The following is a 20811-nucleotide window of genomic DNA, read 5'->3' as shown; positions in this document are numbered from 1 at the left end:
GTGTCCCCGAAAACTTCTTAAACTCATCCGGCCACCTAGCTTTCTGCCGCCCCTTGCCTACGTTTGCCTTCTCTTGGAATCCACTCCGTCACCCTTAACGACCAGTGGTTATCTTGCCTTCGCATTGCATGGCAGGATTACGGTGGGCTGCACGCTCTCAACAGTTAAGCAGCCTAACAGTAATAGTTAAAAATTTGACTATTCAGTATTAGCTAAACCAGCCCGCTAGTGAGCGCGTCTTTGTTGTATTCTGATGTACTACGCCGCTGAAAATGCTATGGCGAGGAAAGCGCTGTCTTAACTCAAAAAGCCTATTTTTAAAAATTGTGAAGTCTATGTGAAACACTCTGCGTGTACTACCGGGTGTTTACTTTTCGACCCAGATTTTCGTCTTGAAAACCGCGAAAGATACATTGGTGAGGTCCGAATGTGGACTGCACGGCAAGACAAACGTTGTAATAGAGAATTAAAGGATGCTCTAAAATTAACTGATCAACATTTAAGTTTTAGTTTTACGGCAAAACACTGCGAATCTGAAAGCCGCTGAATCTGATTTTGAAACACTATTTTTGGACATATATCTCCTGGACCTCGAGACTGTGGAGTTAATAATAATAATAATAAGAAGAAGAAGAATTGTTTTTTGAGAAAGGAAATGGCGCAGTATCTGTCTAATATATCGTTGGGCACCTGAACCGCGTCGCGTCGTAAGGGAAGGGATAAAGGAGGGAATGAAAGAAGAAAGGAAGAAAGAGGTGCCGTAGTGGAGGGCTCCGGAATAATTTCGACCACCTGGGGATCTTTAACGTGCACTGACATCGCACAGCACACGGCCGCCTTAGCGTTTTGCCTCCATAAAAACGCAGCCGCCGCGGCTGGGTTCGAACCCGGGAACTCCGGATCAGTAGCCGAGCGCTCTAATCACTGAGCAACCGCGGCGGGTAGACTGTGGAGTTGATTTGCAGTTTGGCTGCAGCGCCAGAAAGCACTGATAAGCTTGATAGTCGCGTCAACCACAACGCGCTCAAGCCGGCACGTGCCGTCGAGCACGCAAGTGGAGACAAGAAGCTCGTATAAAACTTGTGTGCAAAGGATTTATTGGCAATTCTTGTTAAAGAGACGCGTTAGAAGGCACAGGAGATTTTTCTTTTTTTTAGAGTTCATGTAACCTGACAGGAGATGAAGGCGGTGGAGCACGTTGAATGCCGCAGCGAAGGCGATGTATGCCGTTCATGGCAAGAGCGCGCTGAATGCAGTCATGGTGTACAGTCCAGATGGATGAGGACAGCGAGATGCTTCTGGCCCATCACAGAGCTCGTGAGGAACAGAGAAATCTTGGACGACGCGCGGCTGCCACTGCAGGGCCGGATGCGAGGTCAGAAGCCGTCACGCCTGATGCACGAAATAGCGGGCTTAAACTGCAAATGAATAAAAGTGAAACAATGAAGTGCAGCAATATCTCAAACGTAGCTGTCACGAGAACAAAAGCAAGAAAATGATGAGCAAAAAACGCACGCAAAGAACGGAAAAGTTGAGGCTTCGATACTGACGAGCCGGCTTCAAGGAGGGGGGACCAAAGACCCATTTCCCAAGCAAATTCACCCTAAATAAGCCGAGCACCTGACCAGGGGAAAGCTTGTACCCATTGTATCACCGGTGGGTACCCGGCGGTACTGGGGATCGAACCCCGCACCTTCCGCACGCGAGGCGGATCCTCGAGAAGACGAATGCATGAAAGACGTATCTGAAAAAAATAACAAAGACCCCCTTCAGAGGGTATTACATAAGGGGTGGGTTAATATATTCATCAACAAAGCAGGTCATTTCTTTGAAATATAATTGCTTACAGCATCTAAAAATACAGACGGGTGCGGGATGGCAGCGATATCGGTGGGGAGGGCATTCCAGTCCACAACAGTTCGGGGAAAAAATAAGCCTGAAAAGGTTGCAGCACGGGACACAGAGCGGCCACGTCGGCACCACGTCGGCAGCAACTCGGAGCTGGCACACCATGGAGCCCTCTCAGCGGCGACGGCGGTCCGGAAGCAGCAGGTCACCGCGTCATGTCCTGACCAGAGGCGCTGACTACAGGGGCCCTTGTTCCGTTGACCGGAAGCAGCAGCGTGCACGGATACCATTCGTTGGTGTCCACGCCCAGTAGGTGGGCTTCGGGAAGGAGACGACGAAGCCCGCTTGCCGCGTTGCACCGCCGGTGATCAGAACGTTATTCTGCACATGTGCCAGGCCGTTGTGTCACGTCGGTTCTCTTCTTTTCCAGTCCTTGCTTCGCCTTTCTCTTCTGAGCTCTGAGCACGTTCCACGAGTCTTTTCTTTCTAGTATTTCTTATTTCATCCAACCTTGTGCACTAATAACTCATGACAGGGGGATCGAAGTACACTGAACATGTTATACGTTCGAATAGAAAAACTGAAAGGCTCAGATATAAGCATACACGTGAAATACGTATACGGAAACAAGAAAGGTGGGTTAAGAAGAAGCGAAGTCAAAAAATGGAGACTAAAATATTTTAGAGAAGAAAGCAACCTTGCACACCGTGCAAAAGAGCCGGACTGACGTCCACCTTGCCTGGTCAAGAGGCCCCCTTGAAAGTATGTAAAAGTTGATAATTCGCATGCACAGGTGATCACAGGAATGACTCCACTGGTGAGAAGGCCTGTTTGTTTTTGAATGGCACAGGCACAGGTAAAACATAATTTGCAATAAATTAGAGAATGAGCAATCTGGAAGAAATTAATGGGCAGTTTGTAAAGTAATGCCGAATACCTGGGCATTCGACCAAACGTGCATAAAAACAATAAATGGGGAAATGTGTGAAAATGGAAAGGGAAACGCCTTTAGCCCCTAATAATGTTACCGAGCGGTTTGTGGGGAGGAAAGTATTTTCGGATATTAAAAATATTGCGCACTGTTGAAGGTGGGGATCGGTGTCGCTTCTCGACGCAACCTCGGTCAAGACGACGCCCGCTCCGACCCGGACAGGAGTGCCGCTGAGTGAAGGAGTTCGTTAGGGGAGAAAGAAGACTTGGTTTTAATTACATATTTACAAGCATGTGAGTTCAGAAGTGAACTGCCTCCAACTGCACCCGCTGTTCAGTTTTATACACTTCTTCTTCCCTAAATTCCCCAGGTTGAGGACGCCTTCGACGTGGTAGGAGTGGCTGAAAACTTTCACTCGCAAGCACAAACGGACACCTCCGCACACATGGACACGCCCCTGGTATAAGTTAAGCCCGAGAGAGGGGTGGACGCTGAAGGAGTCCGGCCGGGCCGCGGTAGGTGACGTTAGCCGGCCCGCCCAACTCCCACGGTCGGCGACCCCTATTCTTCATTCGAAGAAGCCGGCGCGCAAAGCCGGAGCGCCTGGTCGGCAGGTAATCCAAAGTGGTTGTGCCATTACCGAGCCCGGGTAAGGTTTGAGGACGGCCGCGGCCGCTTGCTGGCGGCGGTGGCGTCGGGGACTTCTGAAAGGGGATTTTCTCAGAATCTTGCTCCCCGTTTGGTCCGACACCACGACCGGGCGAAGCGCGGTAATGGCGTCACGCTGACACATGGCGAGAGTTGCTGTCTCGGTGGAAAATCTCGAGACCTGTTGGCGGCAATCCTAAGAGCACACAAAAGTGAAGCTTGCTGTCGGAATTATGGCAATAACTGCAGTGGAGGTGCAATAATGTAAGACATGTGCGAATTTGGTGAAGTGCAGATAAACTCTGAAGTGTGTGGCAACAAATAAGGGCACTAACTGCAGTTGGATTGGGTGAAATTAGTGCAGCATGACTAAGCAAAACGGGGACATGCGCGAAAAGAATTTATATTGAGTGAAGGATGAACAGGCCAAGTGGGCCATCAACTGTTGTAGATTCATAACACAGGCTTGTAGTAGATAATGCTCTTGTGAAGGGAGGAGGCATCATATGTGAGGCAGGAATGGAATATCTTGAGTGGCACTGTATACCGGGCTGGACCAGAGATCCGAGCTCGCATTTGCTGAGGCGCTCGATCCGATAACCGAAGTCGGCGTATCTGCAAAGATAAACAGGGAACCTTCGCCAAAGGCAACCATGGATGGAAATGACTGAACAGCGCTAACAGATGGGACGGAAGAGTTCCTTTCTGCCATCCCGTCTGTTAGCGCTGTTCAGCCGTTTCCATCAATATTCACTTCACCAACCAGCCCGACTAAGCGCTCTTCTTGCTTTGTTGCCGCCGCATCCATGCGGAGGGGGTGGACAGGAGCTGCTCGCTTCTCGCCCTCGCAGGCTCACGCTGGTTACATTCTTGAGGTGGCGAGGCCTACTGTCGTGGTCACGGTCGTCACGCAAATCGAGCGAAACGTCAAAAGCGCACGAAAACAACGGACTACTTAGGCGCGGGTTCGGGTGACGTTCCCCTCCCCGCGGTGGGCTCCTCTTCTAGGCCGGACGCCAGGTGGCCGAACGACATCCTCTTCGGCCCGCTCCGTGACTCGGAGTTGAACCTCCGGGTCCGAGCTGAGCAGCGCGGCCTCCCACTGCGATTGGGTAGAGAGCTGCAGACTGTTCGACGGCTTGTCTTGATTACAATGAGTATAGGATGTGTGGTGTGTCTGCCTTATGGTGTCCACAGAGAGAACAAACGGTGTTGAACTGCTCTGGGAACCATATGGAGTACATGTACGTACAGATTAAAGAAAGTGTCTGTTTGGAGCTGCCGCCATGGCTGACTTGTGTTTTACTTAGAGATCTATGTGGTTCTGGGAAGATTTGTCTTTCTTTCTTGAAGTGGGTAGAAATTTCTTTGTAGGTCGTCACTTGCTCCTTGGCCGACCTGAGTTCAGGGTAGCGCACCTCCCAGTTAACTACGAATCCTTGGGCAAATTGGTGCGCCGCCTCGTTTCCAGGATGGCCCGAATGGGCGGGGACCCAGATCAATGTGATCTGGCAGGTATTGGAGATTTTTTGTAATATTTTGATGGCTGCGGAGTGGGTCCTTCTTTTTGGAAAATTTCGAATTGCGATTTTAGAGTCACTGATGATGTAGTTGGCAGTGATGGAGGTAATGGCTAAGGCTATGGCAGCTTCTTCGGCCTCCTCCGGAAATTTTGTTTTATCGATTGTCGCCGATGTGAGGGGAGAACATCGATGATCGACAACTGCCAGGGAAAAGGCGTCTCTGTCCACATGTTCTGCCACGTCCACATGCGCCGTGTTTTTCTGAACTGAAAATCTTTCGTGAAGTTTTTCTGCCCTAGCCTTTCTTCTGTCTATAGTGAACTAGAAGACCAGTATCCTAGTTCACTATACTTCTGTCCGTATCGTAGTGTGGATGCATGTTTTTGGGCAGAGGATGGACTATTAAGTGTTCGTGCGCACGCGTCTTGGAATTGGCAAGGTGTGTGCACGTACTCCTTCATATTGTATTCCTGCCTTCTTTAGGATGAAACGTCCCGTTTCAGTGCCTGATAGTCTTTATAGTATTGTGCGGTGAGGTGTGCTTCCATATCATTTCCGCTAAGGTGTTATGAATTCCTAACTGTAGTAGTTTTTTATTTGAGGCATGACGAGAGAGGTTGAGCGCAATTTCGTAGGATTGTCTAATTAGAGAATCCAGGTCGTCTCTGACTGTGAGGGTGACGTATGGTGTAGAGTAGATGACTCTGCTAAGAACGAAGGATTGGATTTGTTTCCTGATCTCGGCTTCTTTAACTCCTCCTCGCCTATTGGCTATGCGTCTGATGAGGAGGGAGATTTGGTTGACGGTGTTTCTCAGTTTCTTAATTAGTGTGTCGTTTTTTTTTTGTTTGACTGTATCAGCATTCCCAATATTCTTAGTGTTTCCACTTCTGGGATGGCTGCCCCCTCCTCGTAGATTTTGATCTCAGGCGTTTTATTCTTTCTTGGACGCTTTGGGCAAGCGGCAGATATAGTAGTAGAGGAGGCACAAGCCGCGGGTCTTGCGTGTTCCCCTCAAAAATCTGAAATATATTGATCAGCTATCATCACGTTAATTGCCATTATCATCACGTTGTCCTTATTCGAACCGCGCACCTAAAGCAGTCAAGGCGGAGCTCGCAGTCGAGATAGATTGGTGCTGCCCTCTTTTGACCAACACGCCAACAACCTCTGGCAATACGTGGCCTCTGCGATTAAGCACCATGTTGCCGAAGCCGATCGCGGAGGCCACGGGCAATAAACACGTGACAAAAATATCTGTGTCGCATGCGCGCATGCGTTCGTCCGTAGCGTATGGTTCGTCGCATGGGCACTATGGGCTCGGGGACAGGTCTGTCGTCAAGAGGGGGCGTAGCCCGAAGGAACGCATTCAACGCATACGCGCCAACCATGTCGACGGTTGTGTCATTGGCCTTGACTGGAGTTTGGCAACTTCCTCGATCGAGGAGTCCGTGCTGCTCGTACCGCTGCTCTAGTTTAGGGCGTCTCTCCCGTCGGCAGCATCGTCTTCATTAACGATTATGATCACTTTAACACTTACAGACCATATTGGATACCGAGAAGCAGCGTTTTGTGTTGTGTTCTTAATCACGGTTTTTTACATGTGAGTATACAGTTCTCGAATTAGCCTGCGCAGTAGTTGTAAAGTCTAGTTGGTTCGCGTAAACAGTGTTAATTTCGCGTCATTGATTCTGAGTATCAAGTAGAAAAGAGAGACGTACTGATGCAACTGTGGATCGGACTATGTTGATATGACATCGCCCAAAAAAACGGTCGGCGATACATGAGGTAGCATTTTCTGGGGCTGATGAAAAAAAAAAAAAATCAGCTTTATTAGGCCAAAGGTAGCATATATGCGCCTGCTATATGGTTGTAGTAGTGTTCAGAAATGTTCAAGGCAGAAAATATAAACCGATAGGTCAGTGAAAAGAAAGAGTGGTTGCCACAGGTGTTCACAGGTCTTTCCATACGAGGGGGGCTGATATTCAATGTAGTTCATGATGACTTCACAGGGCGAAATAGACAAGGACGAAAGACACGAAACGACAGGGACTGTGAAGTCAACATGAACACTGACCAGCTTGCCCAAATAAGAATTCTGATTCGTGGTAGTGCTTCTTGAAGTCTTCTGAGAAGCACGGAACAATAGGGGACAAACTTTGCGCCTCCCTCCCTCATGACGATTGGGGGGAGGCACTGCCCCCTTTTCCCCTTTGTACACGCTTGCAGCGGTTGCGTCATTGTGGTTAATATAGCATGCACCTTTTCATCTCATTTTCAGTAAGCACCTTCGCAGATACAAGGATTACTGGAAAAACCAAAATGTTCCTCATGAGGAGTTCGAACTTTTCTGGAAACCACTCTTACGGCTCCTTAATAAGGTATGCATATACCATGTTCACTCTCATTATGAAAGCACTTGTTCCTCAAAAAGTTTAAAATTTATTGGTTGCACCCATTACTCTGAGTAATTTATATTTTGACTACCAAATAGCAGGCGCGTCTATTGTGAGACTAAATGTGGTAGCTCAACTCCCCATTTTGACCCTACACTCTGCTCATTTGTTAATATTTTAACACTGGAAGTGTGGAGAAAGAAAAATACATTGAACACTTTAACAAAGGAGTGACTTGCGTATGTAGTACCTGCCTTCTTATCCAGAGTTGTATGTAACACATTACAAGTAACTGATTACTTATATTTAATTTCATTTTTTGTAAGTCTGCAATTAATCACTTACTTTTTCAAATGGTAACGTTCTGGGTAATTAATTTACTTTTTGTTTAATTGATTGTTAGATATCAGTGACTTTTTTTCCAAAAACAAGTTGTAACCGTACAGCTTTGATAACCTGAACTGACAGCAAACACTGGTGCTAGCGAGGATGTTTTTTTCGTGCCAGAGCGACAAAGGACTGGCTGCTAAAAGGCATAGCGCCGCCATCATGTCCGAACCGCAGCCGGGTCCCTGTCGTCTTCTACAGCAGTTCTTGTCCCGAGAAATGTCACGTGACCGCTCAGTAGGGACCCCCGGTCCTGTCAGATGGCGCCGCAAGTTACCTCCCACTGCACCCAACTCGGAGGCTTCCACACAAAGCACAGAGCAACAACGAAGCACGGTTCTTCATAGAGGACTTGGGCACTAGCTTCGAAGCCTTGTGCAACTATGAGCTGGTGCTCAAAGTACAAAAGTTATAATTCTGCCTTTCCCTCCATCGCATACATTGAGAAAGTGTTCAGTGTAGCTTCTGACCTCTTCACGAAGAAATGTGAGGAAATTATTGAAAACTTCGAAAAACAACTCTTCTTAAAAATTGAATTGTAACAAAATATTAAGAAAGCCCCAATAGTTTATTGAAGTCTGAGTAAATTATGTTACGTCGGAAATAAAAGTTGGAAGGAAAATAACACGTGTGCAAGACTGCTACTATCCTACCGCTTCCTCTGAGATTTTTCTACATGTATTCCTTGGGAATAGCATCACTCACCGTACTTTTGGTAAATGCACTAAAAGCACTTTATGTTCACAAAAGTTTGTCAGCAGTTTGAAATGACGCACTCAAGGGTAGTTGTGTCCTTGCACTCGGTTTTCTTTCTTTTTTCCAGCCAATTCATGAGATCGAAATGGACAGACAAAAGAAATACGGAAAGGTTTTTGGGTAAGTAAGGTTACAACACATATTTACCAATCTCAGTGTGTGTAAAAGCATAAGAAACACTACAAAAATGTCAGCAGAGACACTTAAGACTGCTTATGTGTGAGAATGCCTATGCACACACACTCACTTTGTGAACTCAGTTGCCACGCACTGCGGCATGATGTAACTCGATGCTGCGCAGCTGGCATTTCTACCTCTGCATGGCTCTATGTTGCCGCTGCAGCGACGCCTCCGCACCCTTCTGATCTGCGCACTAACTTGTGAAGGCAGGTGCCGCTGTACCATGGCCCGCACTTTGCCTTAAGGGTATGACTCGATAGGTAATGGGTTAATGCCCATATATGAAGAATTGGTCTTTCTCTAGTTAACATTCATAGATTCATGGGAGTCCTCATACCACTCCTGGTGCTTTGGTTCAGCGGTTAAACAGAGCGCCACTGCCCTGGGATAGCAAGTAATGCCACCGATGGAATTTATGCGATCCAGGTTGTCCCGAGCAACCTCGCACGACCAGTCATTAATTTAACCGCCACATGGCAAGTTACATGAGGACACTTTTTTTTTGGGGGGGGGGGGGGTACCATCAAGTGTCAGCACACACACACAGATGGTTTTACGTTCAATGGGGCAAGTAAGGCTAAAATATAGCTAAATATACACTTGTGTGTAGGTACATAGCAATGCATGCTGTTTCATATTTCTAAGGTGACAACAATTTTTACCGTTGATCGCAGTGCTTTTGAAGGACCGATGCCTACGCTCATTGTTGCTGATCCTGATTTGGTGAAGCTCGTGCTAGTAAAGCATTTCCAGACCTTTCCCAACAGAAGGGTAAGTGCTTATTACGATTGAAAGCAGCAAGACGTTTTCAGCTGCTGAGCACAATTTCTCGAACAATGTTTGCATGGCAACAGAAAAATGTTTTATGTGAGCTGACATAAAAACATTATGAAGAAAGATGGAATGCATCATTTGTTTTCTTTTGGAAGAAGTTTTTTTTGCCAGGTGAATTTGTGCTTTTAAATATAATTTTTTTTCATCAGCTTCAGATTAATATTTCTTATTTAATAATGGAATATACATGGTCACTTCTGAATAGGATATTTTGTAGGTGCACACAAAATATACAAGAGAATATATACAGGAGGAATTCAAGCTTGGAAACAAATACAGACGGATTATTCTAGCAGTACAAGCTATTAACTTGTTCACGGATGAAACAGGATTATTTAACGATGCAATTGAATCAGGGAGATCATTCCAAAGTGATATGGCATGATGAAGTAACGATGAATTGAGAGCCTTTGTGCGTCCGAAGATGCGTGAAAAACTTACATGGTGATGCAACCATCTAGAAGTATGCAATGGAGTGCAATGTGGCAGGGGCAAAGGTTTATCTGCATACATATACTTGTGCAGCAAGTATAGGAGCGGAACTGAATGGCGATTTTCTAGGGGCAGGAGATCGTTTTCTTTTCTCATTTTTTGTCACACTGGATTGGCAGCTATAGTTGTTGGAAATGAACCTGGCAACTCTATTTTGAATTAATTATAATTTTGTGATGAGACAGTTCTGATGTGGTGACCATATCAGCCATGCAAGTTCTAGCTGGGGGCTTATATAGGTTACGTAAGCTAATTTTCGGGCATGAGCGAGCACTTTATTAAGGCTTCAGCAGCGATAACCAAGTGAGCGAGATTCTTTAGCACATATGGAAGTGACATGTTCCGCCCAGGAAAGGTTTGGTATTAAAAAGGTGGCCAGGTGTTTGTATACTGAAGTCTCAGACACAGGCAAATTATTTAAAGTATAAGGGAATTTTGAATTGGCACGTTTACAGCTGAGGTGATTATTTTTCATTTGGAGGGGTTATGTGTCATGAGCTGATTTTCACATCGTCTAGAAATACTATTGAGAACCTACTGAGGAATGTCATGGTCATGAGTTGATTTTATTCCGTGACAAATTAGGCAATCATCAGCAAACAAGCGCAAACAGAATGATATATTAGTTGGCAGATCATTAATATAAATAAGGAACAACAAAGGGCCAAGAACACTACCTTGAGGAACGCCTGAAAATGTCTGACCGCTGTAAAAGCTGAGTTTATTTCTTTATTTTGGGAAATACACTGGAAGGGCCTAGCTACTCTTTCTTATTTTAGAGACATGCTATACAATTGGAGTTTAATTTCTTTCATTTCATGGTCACCTTTAGTTGTCGAATGCGAGGGAAGCCATGTCATTTGTTAACAGTGACTGACAAACCAAAAAAAACTGAGGTTCAATATTCCGAGAAATGTTGGTACAAGGGATGGGATACGCTATGCTTTATTAGTACCCTGGTCAGTGTTCCTTACTGTTTCATAAAGAAATTTGTGTGAAACCATACTTTGAATATGGCATGAGCTCAAGTGCGAATCTGTTTGTGGGTTTTCCTGTGACAAAGAACTTATTAAGAAAGCTTGCAGTTTTACTTATCAGATAGTGGCTGCTGTCTTTACTCAAGTTATGTAATTGCTCCACATTAATTTGAACCACAAGTTGAGATAGAGAGAGCCATAAATGAAGTAAAATGAGGCTGGAGAAGCTGCATTTGTGCAGATGAAAAACAAAAAAAGCAGGCTCCTGCACACTGTTCTGAAATTTAGTGTGCCCTATGCAAATTCAAGTGACATGAGACAATGGGAAACCGTGGACAACTGAAAATGCCACAAGAAAAAAAAGAGAAGTGACCATGGCAGGCGTAGACTACCAGCTGAGTTTTCATTTGTCTTTCCTGTACGCCCTTCTCTTGAGGCATTTTTTATTGCACAGTGGTTTACAGCACTGATTAGACCAAGAAATTTTGTTCAAACTATGTAAATATTCCACCTTTCATTGAGGAACCTCAGATAGTCTATTCTTTCCAAACTTGTGCTTTTTACTTTCTCAGTGCTTACTTTCTGACTATTTTTGTTACAGCTTTTCAAAATGAATGATCCAATTTTGGACAATATGATGAGTCTTGTTGCTGCAGATCGTTGGAGGAAAATACGTCCTGCCGCCAGTCCAGCATTCAGCACTGGCAAGCTTCGTAAGGTAGCTAACCCTTTCGAACAACACAGGTTATATCATGCACGCAATTAGCTTGAACTTGGCTATGCTTTTGCCTCAGATGAATGAGCTCATTCAAGACTGTGCTAGAGTTTCAATGCAGCACTTGTTGAAGGCTGCTAAAGGTGAAAACGAGGTGAATGCCAAAGAGTAAGTGTTGTGATTATTTCCTCATTTTGATATGATTGCCTTCCCAAATAGTTGTAGAGAAATGTTACATTGTTCTTGATTCTACAGATTCTTTGGGCATTATACCCTGGATGTCATTGCAAGGTGCGCCTTTGGGACAAAATTGGACTCCCATTCAGACCAGGCAAACCAGTTTGTTTCCAAAGCACGATCAGCATTCAATTTGAAGCCCACACTACCTATACTCTTGACTTGTGAGTTCTTAATCACTAATGCCGAGGCCCGTGGACAGAAAACAAATAGAAACTGTATTTTGTTTTTTCCAGTTTACATCTTTGGGCTGTTTCCATTTTTGTCAAAGCTGCTGAGACTGCCTGCCTTCAGCTCAGATGCCTTCGCTTTTTTTAAAACTGTCTGTGTCAATATAATTGAAAAAAGGAAGCTGTCTTCTATGGTGAGTGTTGATTAACGCCAAACTTTTATTGCTATGTACTGTGCAAAATCATTTGGTGGTTGTCTTCATTTCTTCATTTCACTGCTATGTGTTTTACATTTGGGTGCATCTTGTTAATCCTTGACCGCAGCGCATTGAAGAAAATTGAAAATGGTTTTTATGAGGAAAGGAAACGGTGCAGTGATTGTCTCACATCTTGATGGACACTTGAACTGCACCATAAGGGAAGGGAGAAAGGTGGGCGTGAAAGAAGAGAGAACAATGTGCTGTAGTGGCGGGCTCCAGAATAATTTCCACTACCTGGGGAGCTTTAACATGCATTGACATCGCACAGCACAAGGGCGCCTTGTGTTTTTCCTCCATCGAAACACGGCCACTGCAACCAGTTCAAACCTGGGAACTTTGGCTCAGTAGCTAAGCACACTAACCACTGAGCCAGCATCTCTGATATTTGCAGGCATATAATTCAACTACACTACAACTTAATAATGTGGAACATTGCGTATGCAGTGAAAATGCTTGTATACTTCACTTATTGCTGTGACTACTTGTGTCAATGAGCCTAACCGTTTTCTTAGCCATTGAGCTCTGATATAAGTTTTTAAGTCTTAATTGCCTTAATTTTCTAATGGAGTTTTAATTTCTGGTGCTAAACTAGCAGTGACCTACCGCGATGGGTAGTGGCTCAGTGTTCTGTGGCCGAGCATGATTTACAGCATCAGTCTTCTGTTGCAATGACTGCATTTCAATAGGGGTTAAACTAAGAAACACCCACGTATTGAGCTAATGGTGCTAGGCAAAGGTATTCAAGTGGAGCCTTTCATTATACCATGCCTCCTAAGAAAAGTGTAGCTTTGCCGCATGAAAATACATTTTGTTGGATATAGTTAGGGGTTTTCGTTGCTTTTGAAAGAGTTGTTGTTAGAGGTTTGTGAGAAATTTAAAATTTTATTTGTGCAGTGAATTTTTTTCAAATTTGCATGCTAACAGCATGCGGCTTTCTTGGCACAAATGAAATCAAATGTTGCTGCCAGTTTCTGTTGCTCAACTCTAAAAGACTGGATTTTGAAATAAAATCTTTACTGCACTTTCACGAGCCCTTTTAACAGGCTAATATGTTACCTTTGTTCACTGCAGAAACATCAAGATTTCTTGCAGCTGATGGTCGATGCTCAAGATGGCAGGCTCCAGGCTGGTCCTGAAGGACCAGAAGATGCTGAAGACAAACTGTTTAATTTGGGCGCAAAACAAGCACAAGCAACTGAACAAACTGCTGATTCCAAAGGTTAGCAATGTGTCTAGCCAGGAAGATTGCAGAAGCACTTTTCAATGCTTGTTTTGGTCTTTTTCATTATGTTACTAACCTACGGGGAAGACACGTGGAGGCTAACGAAAAGGGTTCAGCTTAAGTTTAGGACAGCACAGTGAGCCATGGAAAGAAAAATGAGAGGTGTAACGTGAAGATACTGAAAGCGGGCTGAGTGGGTAAGGGAACAAATGCTTGTTAATGGCATCCTAGTCGAAATCAAGAGTAAGAAGTGGGCCTGGGCAAGGGATGAAATGCAAAGGCAAGATAACCGCTGGTCCTGAAGGGTAACGGAGTGGATTCCAAGAGAAGGCAAACGTAGCAGGGGGTGGCAGAAGGTTAGGTGGGCGGATGAGATTAGTAAGTTTGCAGGCATAGGTTGGGCGCAGCTGGCAAAGGACAGGGTTGATTGGAGAGACATGGGAAAGGCCTTTGCCCTGCGGTGGGTGTACTCAGGCTGATGATGATGATGATATGAGTGCAGTCATGTTTCACTTCCCTACTCAACATAAAACATAGCTATGCTAGCTGCACACATTCTGCCATTATTGGTGTAGCAAAAACAGTGTTAGTGATATTAGTGTGGTCTTCGAGTGAAAAGTGTTTTTTTTTTTTTCAATATCATCATTATTGGCTCAGTTGATCCCCTTCAGGACGAACGCCTCTCCCATGGACCTCCAATCAGCCCTGTTCTGTGCCAGCTGTAGCCACTGTATCCCTACAGATTTCTTATCATTTCCCTGCCAGACTCTGCCATTCCTTGCTATGTCCACATTCCCTTGGGACCCACTCCATCACCGAAGTAGACTGTTGGTCAACAGTTCACTGCATTATATGTCCTGTACTTGTCGACGCCTTCTTCTTGATATCAGCTAGGACATCATTAACCTGTATTTGCTCCCTAACTTATAATGCCCTCTTCCTGCATCTTCATGTCACCCCTGTAATTCTTCTCTATGTAGTAGTTTATAGGGTTCACTTCTAATTTCTTTCAGCATACACTGCAGATAAATTTTGACAGCACTCGCAAAAAGTGGGGTAAATTGCTTTAAACAACCCTGCTCATTTTCACCCTGCCAGTTGGAGTAAAAATTTTTCGGCACTTGGTGCCTGCAGTAGTCTGTGCTTGTGTATTCACTGTTTCTGATCGCTCTTATCACACAGCACTCACAGAAGATGAAGCCCTGTCCCAGTGCGTTGTGTTCTTCATTGGCGGCCAAGACACAACTTCTTCTGTGATTGCATACACTGCTTACCTGTTGGCTTTGCACCCAGACGTTCATGAGAGACTCCAGGAGGAAGTGGACAACTGCGTTAAAGAACATGTGAGTCTTTGTCAAGAGAAAAAGAATGCTCGACAATTTAGCATGGTTAGGGCAAATGTGAATTAGGTGCGCTAGCACTTCGATTTTCTCTTCGGTTTCGTATTGAGGCTCGGTTTTCAAGGTAAAGCAGGCTTCAGACAAAGATGGGCAAAATCAGTGAGTGAGGGCCTTTGTGGTAGCACACTAATACTGGAAGCGACACTTAAGCTCCACCGTAAAGGTGTGACGCGATAGCATTTATGGTTTATAATGCCCATATATGCAATATTGGTCATTCTCTACTTTACATTTATAGATCGCTGGGAGTCCTTAAGCCACTTCTAGCACAGTGGTGCAGCGGTTAAGCGGCGTGCCACTGTCTTGCAGTGGTAGGGCTTGTGAGACCCAGGTTGCTGCAATCTCTGGTGACCGACCAATCACTAATTGAACTGCCACCTGTACAGTAGGCAGTTTGCTCACAGTTCGATGAGCAGGTTGTGATGACATCACAAGGTCATGTGACCTAGTGGCCCACCTGCCACCTTGGGGGCCCACCTAGACAGATAGACAGTATGAATGCGCATCCCTAGACACAGTGGCGAAATTGGTGAGTGCCAATTCATTGTACTGATCCGAAGAAAATGCGATAGCATTCTTCTTTCACTTGTTAATCTATTCCAATTCCTGATTAGCTCCCGTATGCCTCATTTATGCACGGATAGTTCTTGTGAGGCTGTCTATATATTGCACGTAAACCTGCTGTTGTCTACAAAACTAATCTTTTCCTCTCAGTGTTCCTTTTTACGCTCCCTATTTTGTCATCTCCGGTTGTTTCTTAACTCTGGATATTGTAACTATGCATTGATAGATTGCAGCAAGTACTTATTTCACTACCAGTGCAGTGGTGCAGTGGTTAAGCAATGTGCCAGGGCCCTGACAGGTGGCTGTTTCAAACACATTCGTTGACGGGTCTTGTGAGACACAAGTTGCTCTTCCTAATAATGTGGAGAAGGAATAGCTCCTGCAAGTCTCATTTTTGCAGTGATAATTCTTCAGGAGGGTGTCTATTTTGCTCATACGCCTGCTGTTGTCAGTCATTTTTTTGTCATTTTTGTTTTTGCTGAGTTCTTCTTAGTAGTTCTGTGTCTCTCTCTCTTTCCCCTACTTCCCCTACAAGTGGAAAGGAGGAGGGGGACGGCTGGCAGGGGGCAGGTGTAAAGAGGAATGTACCCCCATACACAATGTGTCAGAGAAACTGCTTAGTTCGAAGTGTCTCACTCGAAACAGAAGAAAAGCTGTGTGCCTGCAAGCTATATGAGGATGTTTAATCAGTTCACTCTCATTTCCTTTCTTCAAGGGAGAAGAGCCCAGCCTTGATAATATTTCCAAGTTGAAATACCTGAACTGTGTCATATCGGAGAGTTTGAGGCTCTACCCACCAGCTGTGTTGTGAGTGCATTATGTTTTACACAGTTTTTATGCACCAGTGCCACAGGTGTTAGTGAACACGTGCATTGTGAACTCTTTTTATGGCACCAGCATCTAAGTGGGCATTCAGTTTGCATCAAGTGCACCTTGCACAAAGTAGTGAGAACAATCTGCCTTGTGTAAGTTGTCTATGCTTTTGAAGAAGGACTCATGACTAACCTGTCAACATTTCTATTCACGTAGGTTGTTTTTTTTAGACTTTTTTTTAAGAGACACTTGTTTTTCAATGTGCATCCAGGGATAAATCAGGATAGAAGGGCTACTTTCCTTAGAGCTTTTGTTCAGCAAGAGATGAGGCAAGAGCGGCTCTGCTGATGTTTGAGACGCATTTTAGATCACCTTCCAAATGTGCTTCGGGTCTTTTGGTGTTAAGACATGCATTATGGTTTCGCCATGTTAAAATACTTTTAGATTGTAAAAATGCGAGCTAGTTCAGAGCGTTAGTACAGGGCATTGGTAGCCTACTGTAGTCTGCTTCTGTCTCAGCACTTTATTCCAAGGAAACTTGCTTCACTAAATCAAGATATAAATCGCAGCTTGTTGTTATCTTTAACCCTTGAGAAATAGTTTGCAAAAAGTTCTTTTACTGCAGTGTTAAACAGCAAATTAAGAGCTTCACTGTGACGTTCCCAATCACTTAATGATGAATTGTGCACTTGCATTATGAGGTTGCCACTTCATAAATATCCTTTGTGACAAGAATACACCAATAATACTTCAGTAGCTGTCAAAGAATACTGGCTGGAAAAAAATACCAGTAGCTCTAAATTCATTATGGAGCCGAGCTTAATAAACTTTTACTGTGAAAGCAGTGCTAATACTTCCTCGGGAATCTGATATCTGTTAAAGAAGCACCAGCCGCCTCTCCACCGCAGCCTGCTTTGAAACAGCAACCTGCTGGGGTGCATCACTTAATCTCTGCACCACTGAGCCAGTAGTGGTATGAGGGCTTCCTGCAATCTGTGAATGTGACACTTTTTAAATCACTTTTGCCAAAGAGAAAACAGTGCTCGAGCATAAATTGAACTGCTGCCTTTTTAGTCGCGAGTCGGGTGCGTAACTTCTATACCACATAGGAGCGTTCGTTCAGTCTAAGCTAAAATAAAGTGAAGGAGCACTTGTACGGAAGGGATCTCTAATGCTATCATATTGTACTCTTGAGAGGTACCATCGCTGCAAGTTTTGTTCTGATCAGTTTTTATAACAATGAAAATAAACTAAGATTTTAAAATTACCGGTACAGTGAAAGTATTTCTGATGTTTTTGTCTGTAACTACCTTTCAAAAAGTGTTGATAGGACAGCCTGTGAAGACTTCACCTTTGGTGACACCGGGTTCAAGCTCCCGAAAAACTGTGTCGTTCGGGTTCCAGTTTATGCAATGCATCATGATCCTGAATACTTTGAGGACCCTGAGAAGTTCGATCCTGAAAGGTATGTTACAACTATCACCCACTCAGTACAGGAGATAGTAATATCTAAACTAATTTTTTCGAACTGTCACAACAGCTGTGCTTGATTTTAAGACAGCAAGCATATGGCTGAAAAGGTAAAAAAAAAAAGGCGCAGTTTACTTCAATGGCGGTATATTGATGAGTCAAGAAACAAATAAAATAGAAATAAAACAAATAGCTTGATGTGCACACAAACTCGGAAGGGAAAAAACATTTTAAGTACACCTTTTTTTTGTAAGATGCATTGAGTTTTGGGTTTTTATATGAGAACTATTGCTAACATAAGATGGTAGCTCTTCATTTACATAAGACGCGTACTGGATGAAATAATTCTCTCTATTAGAGTTATGCCGGCTAGTGTGAAGACAACTATGAGCTTACCTGCTTTTGCTTGTTTCTCAGCGTGTTAGTTTTTTCTCATAACAACTACCCTTGCTGTAAATTCTGATCAAATTATAGGTTCAGTGAAGAGAATGTTGGCTTGATTCGGCCGTATTCCTACCTGCCATTTGGGGCTGGACCAAGGAACTGCATCGGAATGAGGTTTGCCCTGCAGGTTGTGAAGGTCTGCATGTTCCATGTCATTCGCAACGTTGAGCTGCTGCAGACACCAAACACACAGGTCAGCAGCATTTACTACTGTAGCTGTGGTTTTCTGTGCAAAATGGCCAAGTTTGAGCCATTAATTTAGATGGAATTGAAGGCCTATGCTGGTTGCATCTGCAGTCTGACTATGTTCACTGCTACTTTAGCAATCTACACATAAGGAAAGTTTCAGCCTAAAACTTCATTATGGGGGAGGCTGTTGTCCATTGGCGTAGAGCATAGTTGGGCTGATAATGATGATGATGGTGTAGGTAGAAAGGTTGCAAATAAGAAGTGACTTCTCAATTATTCTAGGGTTGAAGGAATGGCAGTAGTGTAGCTTACAATTGACTGACTATTGCAGGCAGCTGGAAAAGAAAATGGCAGAATTGGTGAAGTGTGTTGCAGGGCCCCTTTGAGGAACACACTAACACATTCGCATGTGTATGGCAAAGGAACTGCAAAATATTCAGTGTCTACTGTTCTTTTCTTTTCGTATAATTATGCCTAGTGCCTTATATACATTACACTTATATATATACTTCAGTTTTATGGTTTCCTTTGCAAATTTTTATAGTGGGAGGCATCAGATAGGCAACAACAAAAATTAGGAGAGTTTGCACAAGCAGATAAGGCACTGATTGTTGTGAGTCGCTGGCGAGATGATTGAGAGCCTGTGCTTTATAAGGAATTGCAGTAGAAGCTGGTCTTCTCAGTTTGGAGTTGTGTGAATATATGATTGACACACCATTTCCTATGTCTATACACTAAGTGCCTGTGGACTACTTTCCATGCAGTTCTTGAGCTTTGCAGTGCTTGTTCTGGAGAATTGGCTGATTGTCTTGCTCTTCAAATTTAAATTGTTTTTTTTTTAAGCAAATGCGCATCTTTCTTGAAACCACTTCATTTTTGTATTTTATGCATCTACATCTTTTCTTATATGCATTTACAGGTGCCCCTGAAGATGGTCAGAAGCCTTGGTCTGCTAACTGCTGAGGATATAATCATCGGCGTGCGAAAAAGGGGATTGTGAACTTGCTGATGGACACATGCAGCCTATTTATATTTGGAATTGTTTGGTTCAGATCAGGCAATGCACAATGGTAGATTCGCACACCGTTGATTGATGACATCTGAAACCTCCTTTGTATACCGAAGCTGACTACCTCCCTTCTTTTTTCACCTTTTTTTCCTTCCCACCTTAAAGTGCAAAACCCCTTGCCTTCCCTGTGAAACTCCCTCTGTACATGTTCAGACGGCTTCATAGCCAATCTGCTCTCAAGCATATTTTTGGCAAAACACCTACTTTCAAATCTCCATTGCCTCATGTCGCTTCATTTTTTAAAGATCTTCCCGATGCCACCTTCTCCATCACTGATCATTGGTATGCACGTTATGCTTAAGGCCCCTTGCTTTCCGCAGCGAAAAATTTCTAATTATAAATCGAGAGCAAAGAATCTGCTAGGGGGGCACCAAATAACTACATGCTTTTTATTTTAAACATTGCTCGGATATTCTAAATGTACATTAATTTAAATAAAAGATGGCTGTTGCATTTGAACGTCAAGTGATGCTTGTTAGACATTTCATTTGAAGAATGACGCCTGTTCGACATAATGCCCCCGCAGCAGCTGAATAATCTCTCTGATGATGCCCTGGGGGTCAATGCTGCACCTGCTGTGCAGACTGGGCACCTATTTATTGCTCGCTTTAGTTCCTGGCCAGCTCAGTACCGCAACAAGAGGAATCCTATCTAGAAAGGATGTTGAGCAATGGCATTAATCAAAACTAGAATCGCTGTCGTCTGCTCGCCGATGACGTCATCGGTAAGATATGCATCGCTCCCCAAGATGGCGCCACAGTAGCGCGCTGACCGTTCTTCCGAGGCGGGGCTCATTGGCGGCGAAACGCTGTGTGCGCTGCCTGAGTAGGAACACAGCCGCCTCCGTTCGGCACTGCGTGTACCATGTGCGATCGCATCCGGTTCGAGTACCGCAGCAGCTGCGTTCAAAAATCGCATTACCGAAAAGCGTAATCGTCAGCAAATTTTTCTTCATGAGTTTAACGTAAGATACCAAGCATCCGCCCACCCCCCATTTCCTTGCGATTTTAAGTTTTCGTGAAAAACCAAGCAAACGCGGTATCTCCGCGGCGACAATAAGCGCCCATTGTTCTGTATCTCCAGAACGCTTATCGCAGACGCAGGGCAAGGAGGGGGGAGGAGTCCGCTAGATTCAGTGACAAAGATCACCCGGTTCTTCTTGCATTCTAATAAATTTTTGAATTCTTATTCTTTCGCTAGAATGTTGTGTGTTTACGCCGTACCGACCCCGACCTCCACCTCCCGGTGGCCGCCATTTTTAAAGTAATGATCGGTCGTCGTACTAA

At 44.4% G+C, this 20811-nt stretch overlaps 1 protein-coding gene across 9 annotated transcripts in view; it reads left to right on the top strand.

Annotated features, from left to right (window-relative positions):
• The window catches only part of LOC144136432 (cytochrome P450 3A24-like), a 33064-nt gene extending 13074 nt beyond the window's left edge, over window positions 1-19990 (top strand). For 5 of the 9 annotated variants that reach the window (XM_077668745.1, XM_077668741.1, XM_077668744.1 and 2 more), the window contains 13 exons: window positions 7232-7331; window positions 8557-8609; window positions 9344-9440; window positions 11574-11690; window positions 11767-11855; window positions 11943-12088; window positions 12161-12288; window positions 13426-13573; window positions 14759-14919; window positions 16256-16347; window positions 17675-17818; window positions 18298-18460; window positions 19376-19990. In XM_077668745.1, coding sequence (XP_077524871.1) covers window positions 8575-8609; window positions 9344-9440; window positions 11574-11690; window positions 11767-11855; window positions 11943-12088; window positions 12161-12288; window positions 13426-13573; window positions 14759-14919; window positions 16256-16347; window positions 17675-17818; window positions 18298-18460; window positions 19376-19456 — 1401 coding nt within the window. In that variant the 5' untranslated portion in view covers window positions 7232-7331; window positions 8557-8574 and the 3' untranslated portion in view covers window positions 19457-19990. Of the gene's footprint in view, window positions 1-1269; window positions 1376-1951; window positions 3394-4973; window positions 6554-7231; window positions 7332-7853; window positions 8610-9343; window positions 9441-11573; window positions 11691-11766; window positions 11856-11942; window positions 12089-12160; window positions 12289-13425; window positions 13574-14758; window positions 14920-16255; window positions 16348-17674; window positions 17819-18297; window positions 18461-19375 lie in introns of those variants that run through there. The other 4 variants (XM_077668738.1, XM_077668742.1, XM_077668739.1 and 1 more) reach the window with 4 other exon arrangements.
• Window positions 19991-20811: the final 821 nt, after the last annotated feature.

The sequence above is a fragment of the Amblyomma americanum genome, chromosome 6 (assembly GCF_052857255.1).
Source record: "Amblyomma americanum isolate KBUSLIRL-KWMA chromosome 6, ASM5285725v1, whole genome shotgun sequence".
Taxonomy (NCBI): Eukaryota; Metazoa; Arthropoda; class Arachnida; order Ixodida; family Ixodidae; genus Amblyomma; species Amblyomma americanum.
Note: the sequence above shows the minus strand (reverse complement) of the source record. Positions and strands in the feature narration are given on the sequence as shown.